The sequence below is a fragment of the Cariama cristata genome, unplaced genomic scaffold (assembly GCF_000690535.1).
Source record: "Cariama cristata isolate BGI_N322 unplaced genomic scaffold, ASM69053v1 scaffold9705, whole genome shotgun sequence".
Taxonomy (NCBI): Eukaryota; Metazoa; Chordata; class Aves; order Cariamiformes; family Cariamidae; genus Cariama; species Cariama cristata.
Genome location: NW_009618084.1, coordinates 10,490 through 30,901, shown reverse-complemented (window position 1 = coordinate 30,901; position 20,412 = coordinate 10,490). Strand labels below are relative to the sequence as shown.

The window sequence follows — 20,412 nt, the reverse complement described above, 5'->3', positions numbered from 1 at the left end:
TAGTTACCATTGGATTAGTACAGACACATAATGAATTCCAAAATCCTACAATAATGTATTGTTTTCTGGCTATTAGCCTGGATTTTAATTAGTTTGTGCTAATGAATAAATTTGTACATGTCCTTTTTTTTTTGGCGGCTTTTAGAGGCGCTAGTAAATTGGTCACTGCGGAGTGCTGGTGTTTCACTAAAACCTAACAAATAATTAATGCTTTCCCCACCTAGAGTCAACCAGCAGTCTCAGCGGGTTTTAGGTATAAATTAGAATGAAAGATGAGATACTCAAAATACAGTTAGAGTACTCATTCATCAGCCATGATTAAATAACGTTACTGTGAGACCTTAAAGAAGAGCTGAGAGCTGAGTTCCAGTCTCTGGACTACCCACAGTATCTCCCAGGAGCTGCCAAAGCACCCTGCCCTATTTTCCACTGTGACTCTTGAAATGCCGTTTCCATATCCGGTGCTATCCAAGTTTCTTTTTTTCTTAAGAATTCCTCCTTGGAAAATATGTATTTTTCTCAGTCCTTCCTATTGGTAACCCACTGTGGTCTGGGGAAAAAATTGAACTAACACCAAGCGTGCTTGACCAAAGCAAATCCTTTCATCAGATCCAGTATGCTAGCTAACAAAGACCTCAAGCCAGGAAATATTTGGATTTTTTCACATCCAGATTTCCATAGACAAAATGGTTAGAAGAGCTGACATGAGGTGGCCAGGATCAGACAGATCTAAATAAGGACAGAGTTGCCTGAGATGGGAATAAGGAGAAATTATATACCTAGGTCCAAAACCAACACTCTGAAAAACCCTGTTGAGCATCCACTTAACTCCAGAGATATACAGGCTCTAGACTTTTATTTTAGTGTTACCCACAAATTCCTCAGCCTTGATACAGTTGAGCAAATCAGAAGCCATTTTATACCTAAATCAGATTAGGATCTATAAACACCAGGCTCTCCAGAGAAGCTCATTCTAGCTTTAGGTCTCTCACGCAGATGTACACCAACACAGCCGGGCAAGAGGAATTTCACCCCTAACCTATAGAGAGGGAGAGAGTTCACTATTATTAATCTTAACAGCTCCTTTTCAGCACAGGAACCTGACACACATGGGCTGAAGTCCCACTTTGAGACACCCTTCTCTTACGTTGTATGGGCAGCCTAGGCACTCTACATAAGGTCCTGAAATCTGCGCCGAGCACCAGGACTGAAGGTGTGGTGTTGCACCGGTTCATGTTGTATCAGCCAGTTCCTTTTTTGCAGCCTTAACTGCTCTTCGTTCTGGTCACTAGTTCAGCTAAGGACCAAGTTTTAATTATGCCTGTAACACTCCTGCTGTTCTAAATTCTGGTGCCTGCTTATACAAGAGAGCTTGACAACAACAAATTACAAGCCAATTTTGGAGCAACAAGCTAAGTGCATTAAGATAGCTGTGTGCTACAAATTAAAATCTTAAAAACCTTCAGAAAAAAATGATTAATCATTTACCGAATTACTAACAGACAAGGAACTTTGAAGCGGAAAAACATTTTTATTTCATTCACAAAACCAGATCTCTGGAAAAGAAAAATAACAGAACAAAAAAAAAGCCTACCATATGAAGTAAGGCAGATAGCGTGTACAGTCAAAAAGAAAAGTGATGTTTCTACAACAGTAAATTCTGGTAATCACTGTTGTGCATTGATTGTGGTGTTCTTTCAGTTTTCACTTCCACTAAATTAAAAAACATGCTGCTGAGCTACATTCACTTCTTGCAGCCTTTTAATCATCTGCTATTTGCATGTGGGAACACATAGAGATGGATCTGCAACTTGTGCAAGTCAGCCCAGCTCCATGGACTTCCAGTGTAAATACGCTAGCTTACATACGCCATTGACTCTAGTCCTGACACGGCCCCAAAGCATCCTTGATGATGTATGGACAGATTCATTTCAGAGGTAACATTATTGGTTTTACCAGGGTTATCTAGGGACTGGCCTGACCCACATCCTTCATTTGGGTTCCTACCAGCAGCAAAGCAGAACTAAACATTCCTCTTCTCAGAGTATTGATGACAGCACCGTTTCAAATAAGCGCATGTTTATGAAAGCAAGCCAGTGCGTGTCAGCTACGTGCCAGTCATGGAAAGAAGCCTCGCTCTCCCTGGTGCACAGTCAGGCAGCACACTGATAATTATAGACTGACTTCCAAAAGAAATACGGCACTTGTCAAAGGTATAATTTCAGTTCTGCCTTTCCTCGTTAACACTTGATGGGAACTCCAGCATATTTATGAGTCACGTAAAAGGCAAAAACCACCAGCATCACCAAGGCTTTAATATTATTTTTTTCTTAATTTACAACTGACTTTTTTCTCCTAATGACCTAGCCTGATCTTTACAGACCAGCTTCTCAGAAAGGGTTAGGGCTCCTACCACCTTTCAGGTGCTCAAACTCCCGCTGAATTAGGCACATCCTAAGTGCCAGGATCCCAATACTGCAGGAAGCTGGATCCAAGTCACATTGTCCTTGTTGAAAGGACAAAGAAACCAAGACAAAATCTTACCCAACAGGGAAGTAGTGGTTGTCACCTAAGGGCAGGAACTAGGAGTCAGAAAGGCCAAACAGAGAGTGTAACAGGCCACAGTAAATGCAAATATCAAAAAAACCAAGGACAAAGGAGCATGTCAAGATCCTCGTGGGTATCCTGAAGAGGCTTGGGTCTCAGACTTAAACGGTGCTCTTTCCACCTTTAGTTGTACAGACTTCGTTCTTTCAGGCAATTTCACTGCTCCTCCGCGTTCTTACTGAGCCCAGAGTTCAGTGCCTGACAACACAGTAAGCTTTCAGAGGGAAAGCTTATATATATATATATACGGAATATATATGGAAACTAAGTTATAAGTGAGAATAAGTCATTATGCAGTCCTAGTAATTTCTACCTCATGCAAAGGAGTGGACTGTATGAGTGACCATATGTAAGTATATATGCTGACATACAGGTGTTCGTTTCTCACATTTTTAGAAATGCAGCTGAATTTTTGGGTGCACTCAGTTTGAGAGCATCACATACAAGCAGGCACACAAGTTTCCCAAGTTGTATGCAGGCACTGTGTGCAAAACAAAGATGCCATAAATTAATCAAGTTATTCTTGTAGCAAGCTGGAAAGAAAGAGATGGACCGGGGCAAAAATTGTTATTATTATCTCTATTTTTAAATACTTGGAAGACACTCAGTTACTACAGTGGTGAGGACCATATAAGTACCTAGACAGATTCATTTGTAGCAGGAGTGTTAAGTGTGAGGGTTTTTCCATCTCAAAGGTGCCAGCTAGTTGGCACCTCTTACTCTAAGGGCAAAAAAGTGAGAAATATATTTTAAAATAATTTCATATTTAAGTCCTTAAATACTGAGTTCAAAAAGCTTAAATTATTCTTCTGTGGTTATGCTGTTCTGCTTCGTTTTTTCCGTATGGGACTTCTGCATTTAATTTGCTCTCCTGGTACCTTTTCATTAGATAGGAAACCATTCTTTTCCTCTCCAGTGCAGTCACAGGGAAGAAAAAAAAATAAAACAACATGCAAGAAAAAGCTGCATAATTAACACGACACATCAACATACACACAGATACCCTTCATATGTGTAATTCTTTGTGTCAGTAGGTAGACTTATTTGGTAGTCATACGAGTAGTTATAAATGATACACAAACACTTGCAGGGAATTCCAAAGACAGGACATTGACCAGACTACATGAGCACTGTTGGCTCTACTAATTGATGAAATTTTTAATAAATGCCTTTTTTTTTTAAAGATGCCTCTGCTTAAACATTTAAGTGAAAGCTACTCATTGCATGAAGTACAGCAGTAACGCACAGCATCAAACTCAACTTGTCAGATAACAGAAGAATAAGAACAGTATCTGCTCTCTTACAAGTATTACTCAAGTTTAGATTAGGTATATTCATTACTTTAAACTCCACCAGAGGATCCTCTCTGTGAAACCGGATGGCCACTGGATGTGCACAGACACGTGACAGGGTAGCTGACGTGTCAGTACAGATGTCTATTTTTTCTCAAACACACATAAAAATTATTGCTTTAAAAATTTTTGTTGCTAGATAAACATCAAAAGTTGTTGATACAAAAATTTTTCTGAACAATCCTTCATTGTCATCATTGCCCCAAATAAATAAGCACACAGAATTCCTCTGGAGAGGACTTCTACTTATCCCTGGCCTTAAGAAATGGAAATTCACCTAGGAGAGGAAATGAAGTTCACATATAATTTCCCTCTCTTCCTTTCAGCATCCTGTCTAGGGGAGATCTGTGAACAATTCGAGAGCCTTGTTATTAAAGTCTCGATCTGTTTTTAGCTGAGACACATTGGCTGCCTGAAGAGATGAACAGATTCCTTGATAAACGGACCAGTCTGGGCAGAGAGATACAGGCCAGGAGAGGACCCCAGACATAATTTGGTTTGCTTCTGGGTAAACTTTATGCGTAGCTATCCCCAAGAAAGTGCCTGAAATGAAACTAGCAGATCAGGTTGCCTGCGTGTTTTTGCCATGCATAGCTATGCCTTGAGATGGAATTCATCTAGAACGGTTTACTTTGAATTTTTCTCCTAACTCTCATCTGAAACACTCAGATACAGATCACGGTGTTGAGTTCACACAGGATTTTCACACCCTCCTCTGAGCCCGAGCGATCTGTACATGACCAAATACAACTTATGTAACTATGCTGAGGGTTCACACACTTTTGTATTTAGGCTTTGTGAAGGTGTTATGTTATTTAATGGTTGCATGTACGTCCAGGAATGTTGCCGAGACCCATACTTCCTATTTTAAGAGATGGGGGATGAGGTACAGCAAATAATTCTCATATCACTTCCTAAATCGCCACTAGTACCAGTTAGGTTGTATAAGATAGGACAGAATTTGGCTCTGGATATAGACTGAGAAGTGGGAGAGAGACTGGGAGATCATATTCCAGGAAGCACCACTTTCAAGGGACAAGAGAATTTTAACAAACCACCATAGTAAAAAGAGACAAGAAAGCAAGGCAATTTTCCTCCCAACACTCAATCTAATACTCAGGAAAGCTCAGTAATTTATTAGTTTCATGCAATACTCCCCATTCTAAATTCTGATAGTGCTGTGGCGGTGAAACATGAGACAGAAGCAGTCCCGAAGGGTTGGGTTTGGGTTTTTTGTTTGGGGTTTTTCTGGGGTTAATTTGAGTTTTGTTTTTTTTAACATTGATTCAGCAGTTGCTTGCAAAACCTATTTCATCTTTTGCCACACAAGCACTGTTTTGTGGGAAAGACAAAACACACGAGGCATTGCAATGCTACAGCTCAGTCACTGCCCTTTCCTGTGACTAAAGAATGGGACCTCTAGACCAGGGCAGACGCAGCAAACCACATTCCATGAGATCCTTTGAATATTTATACAAATTAGCCTCATGTGTTCCCTCCCTTTTCAAAATCTTTTTTCCACAAGTAAGTTTATTTGTAGGGCTGTTCCCAAAACCAGTACATTTTTACATGGTCATTGGAGAATATTAGTGGAAAATTAATTTTGAGTTCTTAAACAGATATTTATATTAGACCATACTACAATAATGATTCTGGCCTCTAGCCAGGAATTAAAGCTCTATTAAGCTAAGCACTCTGCGTAAATAACTAAGATGATTATTCAGTTGGACCTAGCAGGATTCTTTATTCCTAAGTGCAGTGTGCACAGAGTGCAGAATCTCCCCAGTGCCTTGAGTAGATGAAGTGGGTGAATGGACTGTTGATAGCACTGCAAGATGCATATCCCTCTACCAGGAAAGCTTACTAGAGAGATATCTCTATTCTACCATGCACAATTTATAATTCTTCAACATTGCTGTTAATGTTTTCTAGAAGCATTCAGATTTAAGTGAGTTTAGATGACTCCATTTTACATGTAAGAGAGAATAATTTATTTTACTAACTGTGTTTCCTTACCCTTATGCAGAGGCATCCCATAGGGTACTATATGGAGTGGAGGAAGTGCAAAGCATTTATTCATTTATAGTTTTCTGACAACCCCCAAAGCAGAGATCATATACTGACAAGACAAATGCTTGAGAATGAGTGGAAACTGAAAAGGGCTTCTCTTTTTCAGTATAACTGACCACCTGGCTGTGATCATGGAGGCCTAGTCCACCATGACATGTAAGTTCATGCAAAACCTATTCATTTTCATTTCACTCAGACTCAGGGAGTTATAGAATTCACCACATTGGAACATGTATTTTGTTGTTATAAATATTCATATTGCTGAAAGATAAATCTGATATTCCAAGAAAATGATTAACAAATATCAATTAATAATCACATGCCTTATGTACTTTCAGAAGAAAGGGTGAGATCTATTAATAGGAAAACCAGTGATTCTAAATTTGAAGACAGAAATAATTGGTTCTGATGCAATTATTTCCCTGCCTGTTCTGCTAAGCTATAAAGAGTAGATTGCACGATACCAGCTTGCAAATTACATAGCAAAAAACCACAGGGTAATACAAAACAGAGTAAGTGACAAGTGTTAACCTAGAAAGGAATTTTGTGACATTGCCAAAGTAGTAAGAATGGCAAGGTAGGAACATCTTGTTTTCATTTAGGATGCATTTGCAAACATGATAAGCCAAGTCAATCAAACCGGGTGAGCAAAAAGGAAATTATAGCTTCTTGTCCCACACTGACTATTAGACAAAGTCAAATTCATATAGGAAGGGGTACATGGGCATAGTACTGCTGTCTTCCCTTTGGATTTTCTGCTATACAGAAGAGCATCGTATAATGAGTTTACAAGTTAAGTTCATGATGGCATACACAGATGAGTATGACCTGGCTTTCAGGTAGACTGAGGTCCTTCAAGACCCAATGAGGTTCTGGCAGCTACAGTTACATGGCTCCTATGTACAACAAGTCATTTTTATACAGGCGCTTCTGTACGCATAGTTTTATCGCTAATTATTAGGGTAGTGTTTCTTTAAAAATAGTTCTTTAACCAGTTTTCACCCAAGAAAACTAATTTGTATAATTTAATCCCAATAATATTTTTGTTCTTCCCACTCTGATAACAGAATGAAATTACACAGGACTTCCTTGACAGCAATATAATATGTTTTGGATGGAAAGGCTACTCAGCGTTATACAAAGCCCACAGAAGTGATCCAGAAGCCTTCTATTGACTTCACTAGCCACTGATGTACCATGACAGCACATTGTAATGCAATAGTCACTCTTCCTTAAGAACACATGAATCACCACCTGATTTTGATCATAACCTATAAAAGGACAAACTACAACTTGTTTAAAAGGTCAAGATAGACAAATGTCATCTAGTGCTTGACCAGCATCCAGTGAGGTTATTGAAGGTTAACAGCAAAATTCTGTGTGAGTAAAAGTAATCACTGGTGTTGGAGTAATTCAGGATTTATAATACTGATACAGCTTCAAGAACTACCAGGCTTGTTGCTGTCTAAAACCCAAGAAGATATACAAAATATAGCGGAGAAGAATCCTGTCTGCTAATGACCAGCGCTTTGAAAGAGAAGAGGGAGCTTTTCCCCCCAAGACCTCACCACCTAGCACCCACCAAGGTGGCAGCTGAGGGAAGATAACTGCTGATGAATGAAGGTCCCATGTAGGTAACAACAGTCCATTCATCAACAGGACAACCAGTACAGTTTGTGTATGGGATTTTTCTTCTGTTACCATACTCTCGTGCATATCACTGCTCCACACTACTGGCTTTTTCTGAAGCTGTCTCTTCCATTGCTTACCCCCCTGAGCCAACAAGCAAGGCTGCTAGAACCAGGCAGTGCCAGTTCAGGAGATGTAGGGACTGAGCCAGCACTGTGTGTGATAAACTCCTCCACTGGAAGGGAGACAAGCTAAGAGACAACGCTGCTGTGGTGGTAGGAACTAAGTACAACTAAGGATATAATGTTGCTATCTAATGAAGGTCAAACAAGAACATGCATTCATAAGCGTCTACCAAAACTATCACTACTATAAAAGGAATCTTCAGAGACTGAATTTCCCTGAATGCTTTACAGTGACAGCAACAGCAGACACATCAAAGAGGGAAAACACTGATTGCCATGGTCATTAGTTTTATTTTCTCCAGTTTTAAGCCAGTCTAAAAACAGGCCCAAAACTCAATTTCTACAAATAATGCACAAACAAAACTTGACCCATAGCAGTGCCCACTGTGTGAATCAAAAACTCTGAAAACCGCTGAGCATCTTTAGTTCTTGTTAGGGCTAGTTTTCAGCAGTTTTTCCTGATCTTGTAATCAAGAGCAAGGACAGTGATTAGACTAGTTTGCCTTTGCAAACTTTTTCATACCATGACTTTTTTCTTTTTTTTTTTAAAAAAAAAAGATGAAAGGGGTTTTTGCTTTCTCCTCCCTCCCTCTCTTCGACAAGAGGCAAAGTTTCATTTTGACAGGGAAACAAACATCTGAAGAGGCTGATAAATTTTCATCATGGCTGTTGTTAAGACATGGACATATTGCAGACTTCTGGCCAAAAAACATGTAACAGAGGATTTATGTTGTGTACGTAGGTTTACAGCACACCCCAGTTTTCAGAGGAAAAAAAAGTGTGAGTTCTAACTCCACAGAGCTAATAAGGACAAAGAGCTGTACATTTCTGCCTCTTTGCTTTAGAAAATTCAGTCTCAGGTTCAGAGTCCTGATTCCACTTTATTTTCACGCAAGCATGTGGACTGGGAAAATCAGAGGACTCTATTCCATCTCCCCTGGTGCTCCTCTATTTTACATAGGTGACAGTTTTCTGTTATAATTTCATTACAAAAACCAATTGGTATCTATTTGTCCATGATTAACTGTGCATCCACCTGTTTATATTATACCTAAAACTACAGAATCATATGTATTTGTGAATTAATAACGCAGCCTTTTCTCATTCAAAATTCCCTTTGAGAAAAAAAGAATTTGCTTTTAAAAAGGCTGCAGGATCAGTAAATCTAAGCTAAACTTGACAACAGGATAATTTTATTTGGGAAGAAATTCAAGGCAAATGAGCTCACTTCATAATGTGCTCAAACAGTAAAGAGAAAAACATGCTTCCCATGCTGCCTGAATGGCTGACATAATTTTGCTTGCTTTCCTTCCCTGTTAACTTGAGAATGCAAATGGCTTTGCTGTCAGGGTACATTTGTTCCCACTAATTCAAGACACTATAACAAGCAAAAATATTTATTTCTTTTTTCCACTCTAATTTGTGTTTCATCATATTGGGAACATCATCTCCAGATTTCACTTACTGTAACATTATGCAAACAGCCCTTATGGGAAAGTCACCTCTCTGTAATAGGAAAACTAAGCATAAAGAAGTCTCTTAATTTTTTAGGATGTGTTGCCTCAAAGGGCCTAAAAATTCTGTTCAGACCAGCACATAAAGGCCAAAATGCATATCCAAAGTAACTGCTCAAATATCCCATCTTTGAAAACCCTTGGCTTTTCAGAGGAAAGACTTACATTCTTCCTGCTTTTCACTAGATGGGATGGACTAGCAGAACATACTCTTTTAATTAGAACTTGATGTTGATGATCAAACAGAAGCAGACAGCATATTTATATAGTTCAATCCTTGTGCTGTTCATGAGTGTCTACAAACTGATGTTGCCTCATATTCAGCTGGGTATATAATAAAGTTGATCAAAACATTTTCCTTTGAAAAATGTTTCTGACAGTAACTGGATTTTAATCAAGTGAACATTTGTGTATAAAGCATTTCTGCCTCCTATAGGAAATAAAATGAGATTTCAGCTAAAAAACAATTGCTGTTTTCACTGAAAATTCAGTTTGACTTTCTCCAAAATAAAATAAAAATCAACATTTTCCAATTAGAATTGTTTACGCCACTTAAGGGGCAGAAATAGGTTCCTGCCAGACCCTTTGTTACTGTCAGAAAAAGCCAATGACTTACCCCTTAGAGTAGTGGAGCATGAGTCCAGATTCGCTCATGTAGAGTGCCGAAGTTATAAGCCTGTTGGCCATATGGTCCTTCCATATGAGCAGCTCCATCCACAGCCTAGGTCTAGCAACACCCAAATGAGCTCAATGCAAGTGGCTTCTAACTTTGGTATCTTAGTTATGGGCCTAAAATTAGGTGCGATGAATCAGTCTACAGAAACTATGTTTATGAGCAAGTCTTTCGTAGTTTACTTTCGTTCACCTTCCCCGTTCACATAGCAGCTGCTCATAATACTTAACCTAGTCTCTTGGTGTCCTTTTCGCACATACCTAACACTGTCTTGTTCTAGCCTCATTTGTAACTGCACTGATTTCTAAGGAGTCCTTTGGTTTACGATAGTATGTGCTCAGAATCAGGTCTCTACTTTCGCAGATGACTTGAACATATAAAGAAAACAATCCCACTGAAGCCCTTCCAGTTTATAACACATTCAAAAGACAAGATATGAAACCAAGGCTGTTGCTACCTGACATCTATCATTATAGTAAAAAACATTTTGGCTCAGTTTGACTCAATATTCTACACCAAGAAACACAGTCTACCCTTACCATTCTCGCCAGATGTCTTGTCTTTTCCATTTGTAGCTCCGGTTCCTTGTCTCTGTTAGGGGGAAAAAACCAAAACCAAAACCAAGTGGTTAGAACAAACTTGAATGTACATTTTCCCCTTGGAATTACTAGCAGTTACAGCCTGATTGCTCCTTGATACCTTGGATATTCATTCACTCTCATGCAGTGTTGCTTTGAAACACTACCGGTCAGAAGAGGAATGCTTAGTACCATTTAAGTACAGCAGTATACAATTATCACATTAGGGATGGGATACATGTAATCAAGTTTCCAGCAGTGCAAGGGTATCAGCTACAGTAGGACATCTCTTCAGGTCCCTGCTGTGCCTCTGTTTCCATGATTCTTCTGACCTGACTTTGGCCAGAAGACTCCTCTTTCCGCTTTGGCCACAGGCGGAGATGGAACTTCCCACTTCAGTTCACTCTGTCCAAGGAATAGCCTTGTGACTTTCCATGAAACAAACCAATTTAAGTCACTCTACTAAGTAACATGTGGCAAACACCAGTGCAGTCCACATAAATACTCACAGTGGCAGGGCTGTGTTAGGGTGGTTACACTACTGGGTAACTTTCTAGCTTAGGAACAGTCACTATGAAAATTATGCTACATCCCCCAGAGAAAGCATCTCACAGGTGGAATTAAGGTACTTTAGCAAGTAAGGCAAAACTTGCATTTCTTATGCAAAATTATTCATTCTTGTGTGTATTACTGAAATAGATTAACGAATTCATCCTCTAGGGTTGTACATGTGAAAAACTAGGAGTATTAACTCAGTGACTAAATCCAGCTGCATTCAGCCATCAGAGGCAGCACATTCTTGTGCATCAGGAAAGTTAACAGCTACAGTAGCACTGCAAACCAAATGGTTTGTCCCAAAATATGGACAGTCATATCGATTCTCTTATGAAAATACATACAGGCATACTTATCTGCATGTATTTACTCTAGAATATCTAGTTAAAACCTCTACTGCTCTGGTTTGTCCTTCACCTCCCACAGCAGTGGTATTTTCAGGGTATTTGTGTATATGGAGCTAATCCCAATGTAAGTACAAAACCTCCATGTGCACTCTTAGCTCTTATTATAGAAGCCAGAGGGGGAAGAAAGCTCTTCAAACCCCTCAGGAGAACACAAGAGAGCTACATATGGTCTATCATGCATCCACATGCCACTAGTGGGGTTTCTCATCTTCTCCTCCATGGCAGACTTCAGTGCACGTCTCTGCTCTACTGGCTCTGCCTCGTCTCTCACTGCATGCAGTAAGACAGAGTATCCCTAGAGAAAACAACTCTGAGTCTATAACCACAGCTACAGTCTCCCCATACGATGGAAATATATTTGTTTCTCCCTGGAGCATCAGAGCTAAGACAGGAGAGAAAACTTGGCCAATAACAAAGATTGGGATTCTAAAGGGTTAAACATCTTTTACAAAAGTCACCAACAACCAGAAATCAATAAATGCACCCAACAACCAGTTTTGCTAAAGATACCAACCTTTATGTCTTTAAAGTTTGGTTAATATTTTCCTATTTCAATCCATATTTGAAACTAGATTTTAGTGTTAATTTACTGGTACCTTCCAAAAAACCAAAATACTGGATTCTTCCTATCCATAGAATAGTAGCTATATTGCTTTTTCCTCCCCTGTTTATTTTTAAATGCTTTTTCAAGTTGTCTTATTTCCTGAGTGTTTCAGGCTGTGCTACTTAGCCTTTATGAAAGCTTCTCTTTCCTCCCTAGGCTATACCTGTCAGGTTTGGTATGCTATTGATGGAGTGCTGGAATATGGATCCACACATTTATTTCATGCCTCAGAATTTCCCCTCAGGGAGAAGGGAAAGTTGTCAAAGAAAACAAATAAAAGCTTGGCTTTGGTCAATGAAGTTTTTTCTATTGATGAGGTGAAGATTTTTTTTCTTTAAGTCTGAAATCAGTCTAAGCATTCTACAGCCATTCCTTTGATTGTTGACCACTGGACATACAAAGAATGAAGCCTGAAAGTCTGCCAAACAAGCTTCTGATAGCCTTTCCTACAATTAAAGACATTTTGATCTATAAGCTTTGTGCTGTCTTCCAAGTGAGTGCAATGGATTTGAAAGTGAAAATCAGTTTCTCAATAACAAGGCATTGAAACTTAAGAAAAAGCCATATACAATGTGATCATCCCCCTGCAAAGCCTTTAGCCTTTTATTTCAATACATTCAGTGGACCTAATTTTTTAAAACATTTTCAAGGTGCTCGTATTATTAGCAGTTGGAGCTTCTTGCTTCTTTCATCACCTTTCATGATGCTACCACAGGATGCAAAACAAGGCGTAGCTTTTTAATGTCCTTCAGAGGACTAAACACAAGGAGTTACCAGGGGCATTTTCAAGAAGCAATGGATGAAAGCTCTCCAAAAGCTGGTATAATAGATATTGTCCTCAGATGCAATAGATTAAATTAAAATCAATGAAATACAAGAAAAAGAGTATTAATTTCTGAGTTTAAAAACAAAACAAAAAATCCCCATGTTGTTGACCTTAGAGCAGCCTTCCCGTACCTAAAGGGGCCTACAAGAAAGATGGGAGGGACTTTTTACATGGGCACGGAGTGATAGGACAAGGGGCAATGGCTTTAAACTGGAAGAGGGAAGGTTTAGATTAGATAAGGTAGAAATTCTTCCCGGTGAGGCAGTGGCCGAGGTTGCCCAGAGCAGCTGTGGCTGCACCACCCCTGGGAGTGTTCAAGGCCAGGTTGGATGGGGCTGTGAGCAACCTGGTCTGGTGGGAGGTATCCCTGCCCATGGCAGGGGGGTGGGAACTGGATGGGCTTTAAGGTCCCTTCCAACCCAAACCACTCTGTGACTTTAAAAGATAAAAGCAGTCTAACACTTTCTGTTCCCTATAACTTGTACAAAGATTGCCTCTAAAATTCCCAGGCATTTTCTAATGCAAGCACTAGGGCAGAACCATTGAATAAGCTTTCCACTAGGCATTGAAGAAACACCAGAGCCAAAATGAACATGAGTGCAAAACTGTAATGATTATACAGTAAAACAGGATAAACAGTTTTGTTGCTGTGTTGCGTAGGAAGAAACATAGTTTATGACTGCTTGGGGCTATATTAATTTTTTAACTCAGTGGTTTTACAGAACATCAAAGACACATCATTAAAAATGTCTCCAAAATCAAAGTCACTCCCAATTTGTCAGAAGAGGAACGAAAAAAGGGCTACTGCCATATGCCCAAAATCCCAGTCAGAAAAGAACAGGTTTACTCTCCTGTTAAATTCTCAGCACTATACACAGCGGCTAGTTAATGTGGTGAGAAAAACTGTACTAAATTAGTCCCCTAGGTGTACAAACTAAGGTCAAAAGTGAATTTGCAGCCCAGAGGACTTTTCAAGAATGTTAAATTACTGCAGCAGCTTTTCTACTCATTCTTCTAGCCTCTCCTGCACCCCCAAGCCTAATTTTTGCCTTTAATCTTACATTCTATTTTTGTCTTGAAATAGCCTGACCTTTTCAGTTATGCTTTCAATTAGCACTTCAGTGTTAGGGATTGTAGCCAGGTGTTGATTACAGAATTTTTGGGGGCAGAGGGGTTGTTTGTTTTTTTTTGACAAGCCACAGAAAGCACGAGATCAGGGACGTGAACTGCCAGAAAGTTCTGACAAATGGCCCCTTACACTAATAACGTTATTCTGCTTCTTCATCTCAGTCCGGGGCCAACAAGGTACAGCAGGCTGCATCCCACTAAAGCTGCAGATTTTCAAAAAGTATATTGTTTCCACATCAAAAAGTGAAAGAGCATCCAAGGGTAGGAATTGAGAATAGAAATGGTGGAACATTTTTGTAAAATGAATAGCAGAAAGAGTCAGTGTAGACTTGACTCAGGACAAAAAAAACAAACCCAATTTCATTGACACACATGAAATATTATTAGGATGTTCTGTAGTCATCATCAGGAGGAACAGCAGTGAAGTCTGCATATCCTGAACTTTTCTTAAGCCTTCTTTTGCTACCAGGTCCATCTCTAACAAAAGGCATTACACGTGTGACAGAAGGAAATACATGTTGGTACTATGCAGCACAAAAATGGCTGTGGGTCAGCCAGCTGTGCACCAAGCAAGTCTTCATTCTGCACTACCATCTGTTCTCCATACAAAGTTTTCTCTGTAAGAGATACGAAATGGTTTAGTTTGATTCAATTTGTAAGCGCCTCATTTTTTCCATAGCCTTCTGCTTTAATTAGAGTTCAGCTGCTTCAGCCTTAAAACGAAAAAAGTACTGCAAAATACTTTTTACAAATTTATAAAGTTTATAACCTTTTTGCAAATAAAAATGTCACTGTAAATATCTGCTTAAGGACTTTCCACGTTTTCCCAAAAGCTTCCTATTCAACAGCAGAATGATCAGGAGATAGAGCAATTTCTATCTCCTGTTTTTCAGGACTAAATACTTCCTGTACAGTTCCTCAAATTAGGACAATTAGGGTTGACTTTATCCAGGAACAACATAAGAAACAAAGTTATTACAGGCTGATCTTTAGTGTTGGTCGATCTTTGAAGATCAAGAGAGTTTTAGACTACTGAAGTAAGCCCCAGTTGAGGTTCATTAGACTACAGGCATAAGTAGATCCCAAAGCATACTTACTATATAATCTTTACTGCCTGAAGGTTCGTAGTACATTTGGTTTCCCTGGGTGGAATTTTGAGGACATTACATTATCAGGTACACTTCCTACAAACTAAAGAATGAATCAGAGAAACCTGAATTAAACACACAGAACAGAAGACTATCAAATGTGGGACCTACATACTCATATAGTCTCCTTTTCCATGTACCTCCTATCCAGGCAGATTATATTCAACTCCCCTTGTTCTAAGAACCCAGAGTTTTCCATGCTTTTTAACACCAGGTATAAATTTGCTGTTGAAAAAAGCCCAGAAAGATAGCATAGCCACTTTAAAAACAAGCAGCGCGCATTAGAGGAAACATCAGCTATTGCCAGTAGATCAATATATTATGCATACATGCCATATGAAAGTAATTATGTGATGAGGTGACACCCTGAGCCAACTGAAATCAATGGGAATTTTGCAATTGCTTTTCTTTCACACTCTAGTGAAGAACATAAGCTCTGTGTCAAACTAAATGAAGATCCAAAATTTAAGTAGGGGCAAGAACCAAGCAGCTATGACCTGGGATGAGTGGATACACTCTGTGGAATTTGGGATTTCAATGTGATTAACTAGGTTAAACTCTTCTATACTGGAGATTTCTGTTTCACTATGTTTGACAATCTCTTTATAACGTCATGCATTGACTTGAAACTACAGCACTTAGCATTTCACACCTTTAAGTGTGAAAAACATTACTCAACAACAACACGGTAAATAATTCAGTAATAAGGACAAAAGATATTACCATGTTTAAGACAAAGTTAAGAACAGGAAAAATGATGCAGCTGTGACAAATATTTCTGTTTACTGAAGCTGCAAGGGATACCTGGCCTCTTAAGTAATGGGATTGGAATTTTAGCACCACTATTTTTGGAATTATGTATCAAAAAGCATAAAGATGAACAGCTTGGAGAGATAAAGTGTACTGCTGGAGAGCCATGCACAAATTCTGCCGTTTCACTCGTTCTCTCCTATTATAAGTCTTCAAAACTGGTCTGCAATACAGCCAGATGGCAAATCCCAAACCAACTTCTGTGGCATACAGGTTCATTCACATCAGTAACAGCTAGTCACCTAAAGAACATCTGCAGGCAGAACTGAAGAATCCCACAGAGAAACTTAAATATAGTAATGAAAATTGCATTAGAAGCTACAGAAGTAAATTTACCTCACTGGTCTATTTGTACCTCCTTTACAAGTTACTCCACTTTTTCCCCCCCATTTTCATAGACACGGTACTGAATATTTATGAGATGAAAGTGTCCTTGAAAGCCCACATTCAAGGTGATTGCATCAGGTACAGAACATCCAACCAATATTTTGTCTGAACAATGGGCAAATCTGATAATATGTCTGCTATTTCTTACAATGATGTATAAGACACAAGCCACAGACTACATTTTCTGGGCACCTGACAGAAAGCAAAGATATTTATCAACATATACTTCTGTACAAAGAAGTCCACTCCTGGTTATGACCAAGCTTACATTTCTAGTAGAAGTAGCTTCCTGGAGACTACCACTTCTCCCTGGCTGCTCTCACCCTAGGATCTCAGTTCTTTAGGATATGGCCTCTACTCTTCCTATGTAGCACCTTCTCTACGTGCTCCTTTACACAAAGGGAGCTTTCTACAGGCAGTTTTCTGGCCATCTTGCATTGCCAGAGTCGCGTAATACTGCCAGAGCAATAACATCTTTCAATATTGGCTGTCAAAACTAAACAATCTCTGGTACTCTAACAATTTCTGTAATTATCTTCATGGGTCAAGCAGTGTTCTACTTGACTAGCTCTTGATTGTCCTTAATTTTATTAAGGCTCTCCTATAGCTATTGTAATAAATAAAACCTCCACAGGTGAACTGAGATGAACTGATGGGATTCAAACTGCAGTAGCTAGAAGTTGGCACAGTGACCAGGACTGGTTTTCTATGACTTTTGCAGTCACTGAAGCCACATGAGTATGCACACACATGCACATTGTCAGCCCAGAAACCACAGTAACATTTGTCAGAAATTAACAACAAGGCTGTGGATAACTGTAGATGATTTTCCTTCTAGATACTGTGGACCAGTGCCTGGTTTTTGCTATTGCAATGATCTGGGCAAAACACAATTGCTTTGCAATTCCCTTTCATCTTTCTGTAGAGGACACAACCTAGACCTCAGCATTTCATATCCTTGAGTCTTTGACAGTCCTTTACACTCATGCAAATTAAATCTCAAACACTACTTTCAAACACAGAAGGAAAGCACTATATTCAAGATACAGCTGTCCATACAAGCTGCAGCCTGTGTGAAAAGCAGACCATTTACCAGGTTGACTGCTGATTTACTGGTTGCTGCACTTCCCCAGGAAGGAGGACATGCAGATTTAGGTTCTGGTTACTCAGGGTGAACCCACAACTCCCATGAGACAGCACAGAGGCATGCTGGTGGAAGGCCCTGGCCCTCCTGTTGATCCACTGGACAACCAGGCACAGAAAAAGCCATGGGAACTGAAGGAGTAACCTTGAAGCTGGGGCTTCTCAGCGTAGTTGAAAGACGGGGTTGTAGTCCCTGCTCCCGAGTTATTTTCGTTGCAATTAGTCATTGTCCATGTAAAACATACAATTTACACATCTATGCAAAATGCATACTCCACCCAACGGGCAGAGTGCCGTTATCACAGGGTTGCTCACAGAGTGTTTGCCTCAATTTAAGAGATGTGATCTGTTCACTTTCCTCCAGACAGATCTTTTGGCTTGGGGTAAGTCCTCAGAACAGGCACAGATGACAGAGCTTCAGCACCCAGCACACTTTCAGGTTAAATAAGGACTCATCTGGTAAAAATGGGCAGAGAGAATCACTGTCTGGGATATAAGAACCCACTTACAGTGCTGTTTTTAACTATTATAATAGCATAGAGAAGAACTACTGTGCTCCACTTTTGCCATTGCTGGGCTGTAACTTATAAATCAGCACACTGAGAACCTGCTGATTTTGTATTCAGATTCAATATAACATTCTAGACAGAATATTTACACCAACACCAAATGTAATCAGCATAATTAGCACAAACAGTAGCTTGCTTAATACTTAGGTTATTAGCATATTTTGAATTAAAACATTATTAAGCAGATATTTCTCCAAAGACATTGTAATCACATTTTTTTTTTCTGAGGCAGGGATTAATGGAATCTTTGAAGTTAATTTTGAGAGCAGCTGCAAGAATGTATTTCCCAAATCCTGTTAATTACCATGCCAGCCATGAAAAGTAATCCCTCTTTTTTTCTGCAGGAAATGGAGGATTTGATCCTGCAAGGCTTATTTACAGGGGTAACTCATATGTGGACAAGGAGTTAGCTTCAATTCAGCATAATTACTTGCATAAGTAGAGCTGGAACCTCAGTGTGGTACTGTGGAATTTCTCTAAACTGCATGTTAGGTTTTGTTTAAGAAAGGGCAAAGAAGGTAAAAATCAACTACAGAATAAGGCTTCTCACACCACTTGCCAAAAAATTACCTCAGCTGTCATTTGGACATGGGTGATACAGCCCGTATCCTAATTACACTGGAAATTGATAAAAAGGCAACATCAAGGTGACCCAAGAGGAATATTTCAATTACAAAAATTGATTAAGCTAGATAGCATAAATGAAAAATGAGTGAGGTTCTTAAGGCAGCCTCTTCCTTTTTTCCTCCTATTATTTCTTGTCTATTGGCTGCATGACACCTGGCACTATGGCTCCAAAAAGAGCATTTTTGGGCAGGAAACCTGCCTTCAGAACTCCTACTTCCCAGTTTAGCCCAATTCAGCTGCACCTTCCCATCCCCAAGGCCTCATTTGTTTGGATACAATTGTTCGCAAGGTCATACAGAAAATAGGAGCACTAAAATTATTCAAGTTAAAAATAAACCTTCAGCAGAGTTGTGTTGAAAACAATCATTGAAATGATCCAGCTAAAAAAAATACAGGCTTTAATTGTTTCTGTTGATCATTTCAGTAATGTAGTTGATGTCTCTGATCCACAAAGAGTTGTACCAGGGCAACAGAACAGGCAACAGACAGTACCCTGGGGAGGAGGCACTGCAATTTTGTTCTGGGAACTGAAAACTGGAGCAAGTCTGTGCTTTACACCACAAAACATAGCATGGTGTATCTCCCTATGATGTTACATTACCTCCTAGCAATCTCTACTCTGCAACAGAGCAAAACAGGAGCAACATGGGTACATCCATGCAGCCTAAATGACAAGCCTTGGCCAGCTGTGCAGGCAATACAGTTAATGGCAACTGACTGCGGTATCTGAAAAGAAGCAAATCAGAACCTTGGGGGTCTGGAAAAAACATTTGGATTCACAGTATCTTGAGTATCCTTTAATATTAGGATCCTGAGACAGGAAGAGTGCCCTAAGCCAATTAAGGACTCGGAGTCCTTGCCTAGGCATAATAACTGATTATGGATGGTGGTTTTGTAACAAAAATTTACTTTATATTTCATTCTTCCAAACCCTTCCAAAGTTTAGGGTAATTTAATTTGCTGAGCTACAAACCCAGCTGTAATTGAGTTAGAGGCTGTCTTCAAGGGACAGCTTAGGTTATTAATGGCAAAAGTCTGCACTGACAAATTGCTTCATATCTGATCATATTGGCTATCATTATTAAACCAGGCTGCTTCTTCCCAGACTGCAAAAACTCTGGCTTTTTTTCTGTCATACAATTAAAAATGTTTGTTCTTACTTTTTTTTTCTACATATTTCAGAGGTAAACAGATGTTATTGCAGTCTGTTAGACTGCACTAATAACTGGCCAGCCTGGTTTTTAAAAGGTATTAATTATGGCAGTTTCAAGTTGCCATGCAAAGGAACTTTCTGCCTTCACCCTAGGGAAAATCCTTCTGATTTTCAAGACAAGAGCAAGATGAAGCAGCAAGGATATTTATGTGTCACTTACTCTACTCCTCAAACCCCCCGTAGCAGGGCAAATAAAATAAATAAATAGATAGAAAAATCACTGGACTGAGAACGTGCTGCAGCCTTGGCAATGCACCCTGCCCAGGGGCTGCAGAGAGAGCTGACGCAAAGCTGTTATCTCTGGCTCTGTGCCACCAGGAGATTCATGTGAGGGGGAACCCTGAACTGGCTGGTGAAGCTGGCTCGGAAAAAGGCCCCCACTGACAG

General features: G+C 39.6%; 1 protein-coding gene across 1 annotated transcript in view; it reads right to left on the bottom strand.

Annotated features, from left to right (window-relative positions):
* The window catches only part of PCP4 (Purkinje cell protein 4), a gene marked incomplete at its 5' end in the record, with an annotated part of 49,036 nt that overhangs the window by 22,158 nt on the left and 6,466 nt on the right, over positions 1–20,412 (bottom strand). Inside the window, one exon of the mRNA XM_009700724.1 lies at positions 10,570–10,621. Within this exon, the coding sequence (XP_009699026.1) occupies positions 10,570–10,621 (52 nt within the window). The remainder of the gene's footprint in view (positions 1–10,569; positions 10,622–20,412) is intronic.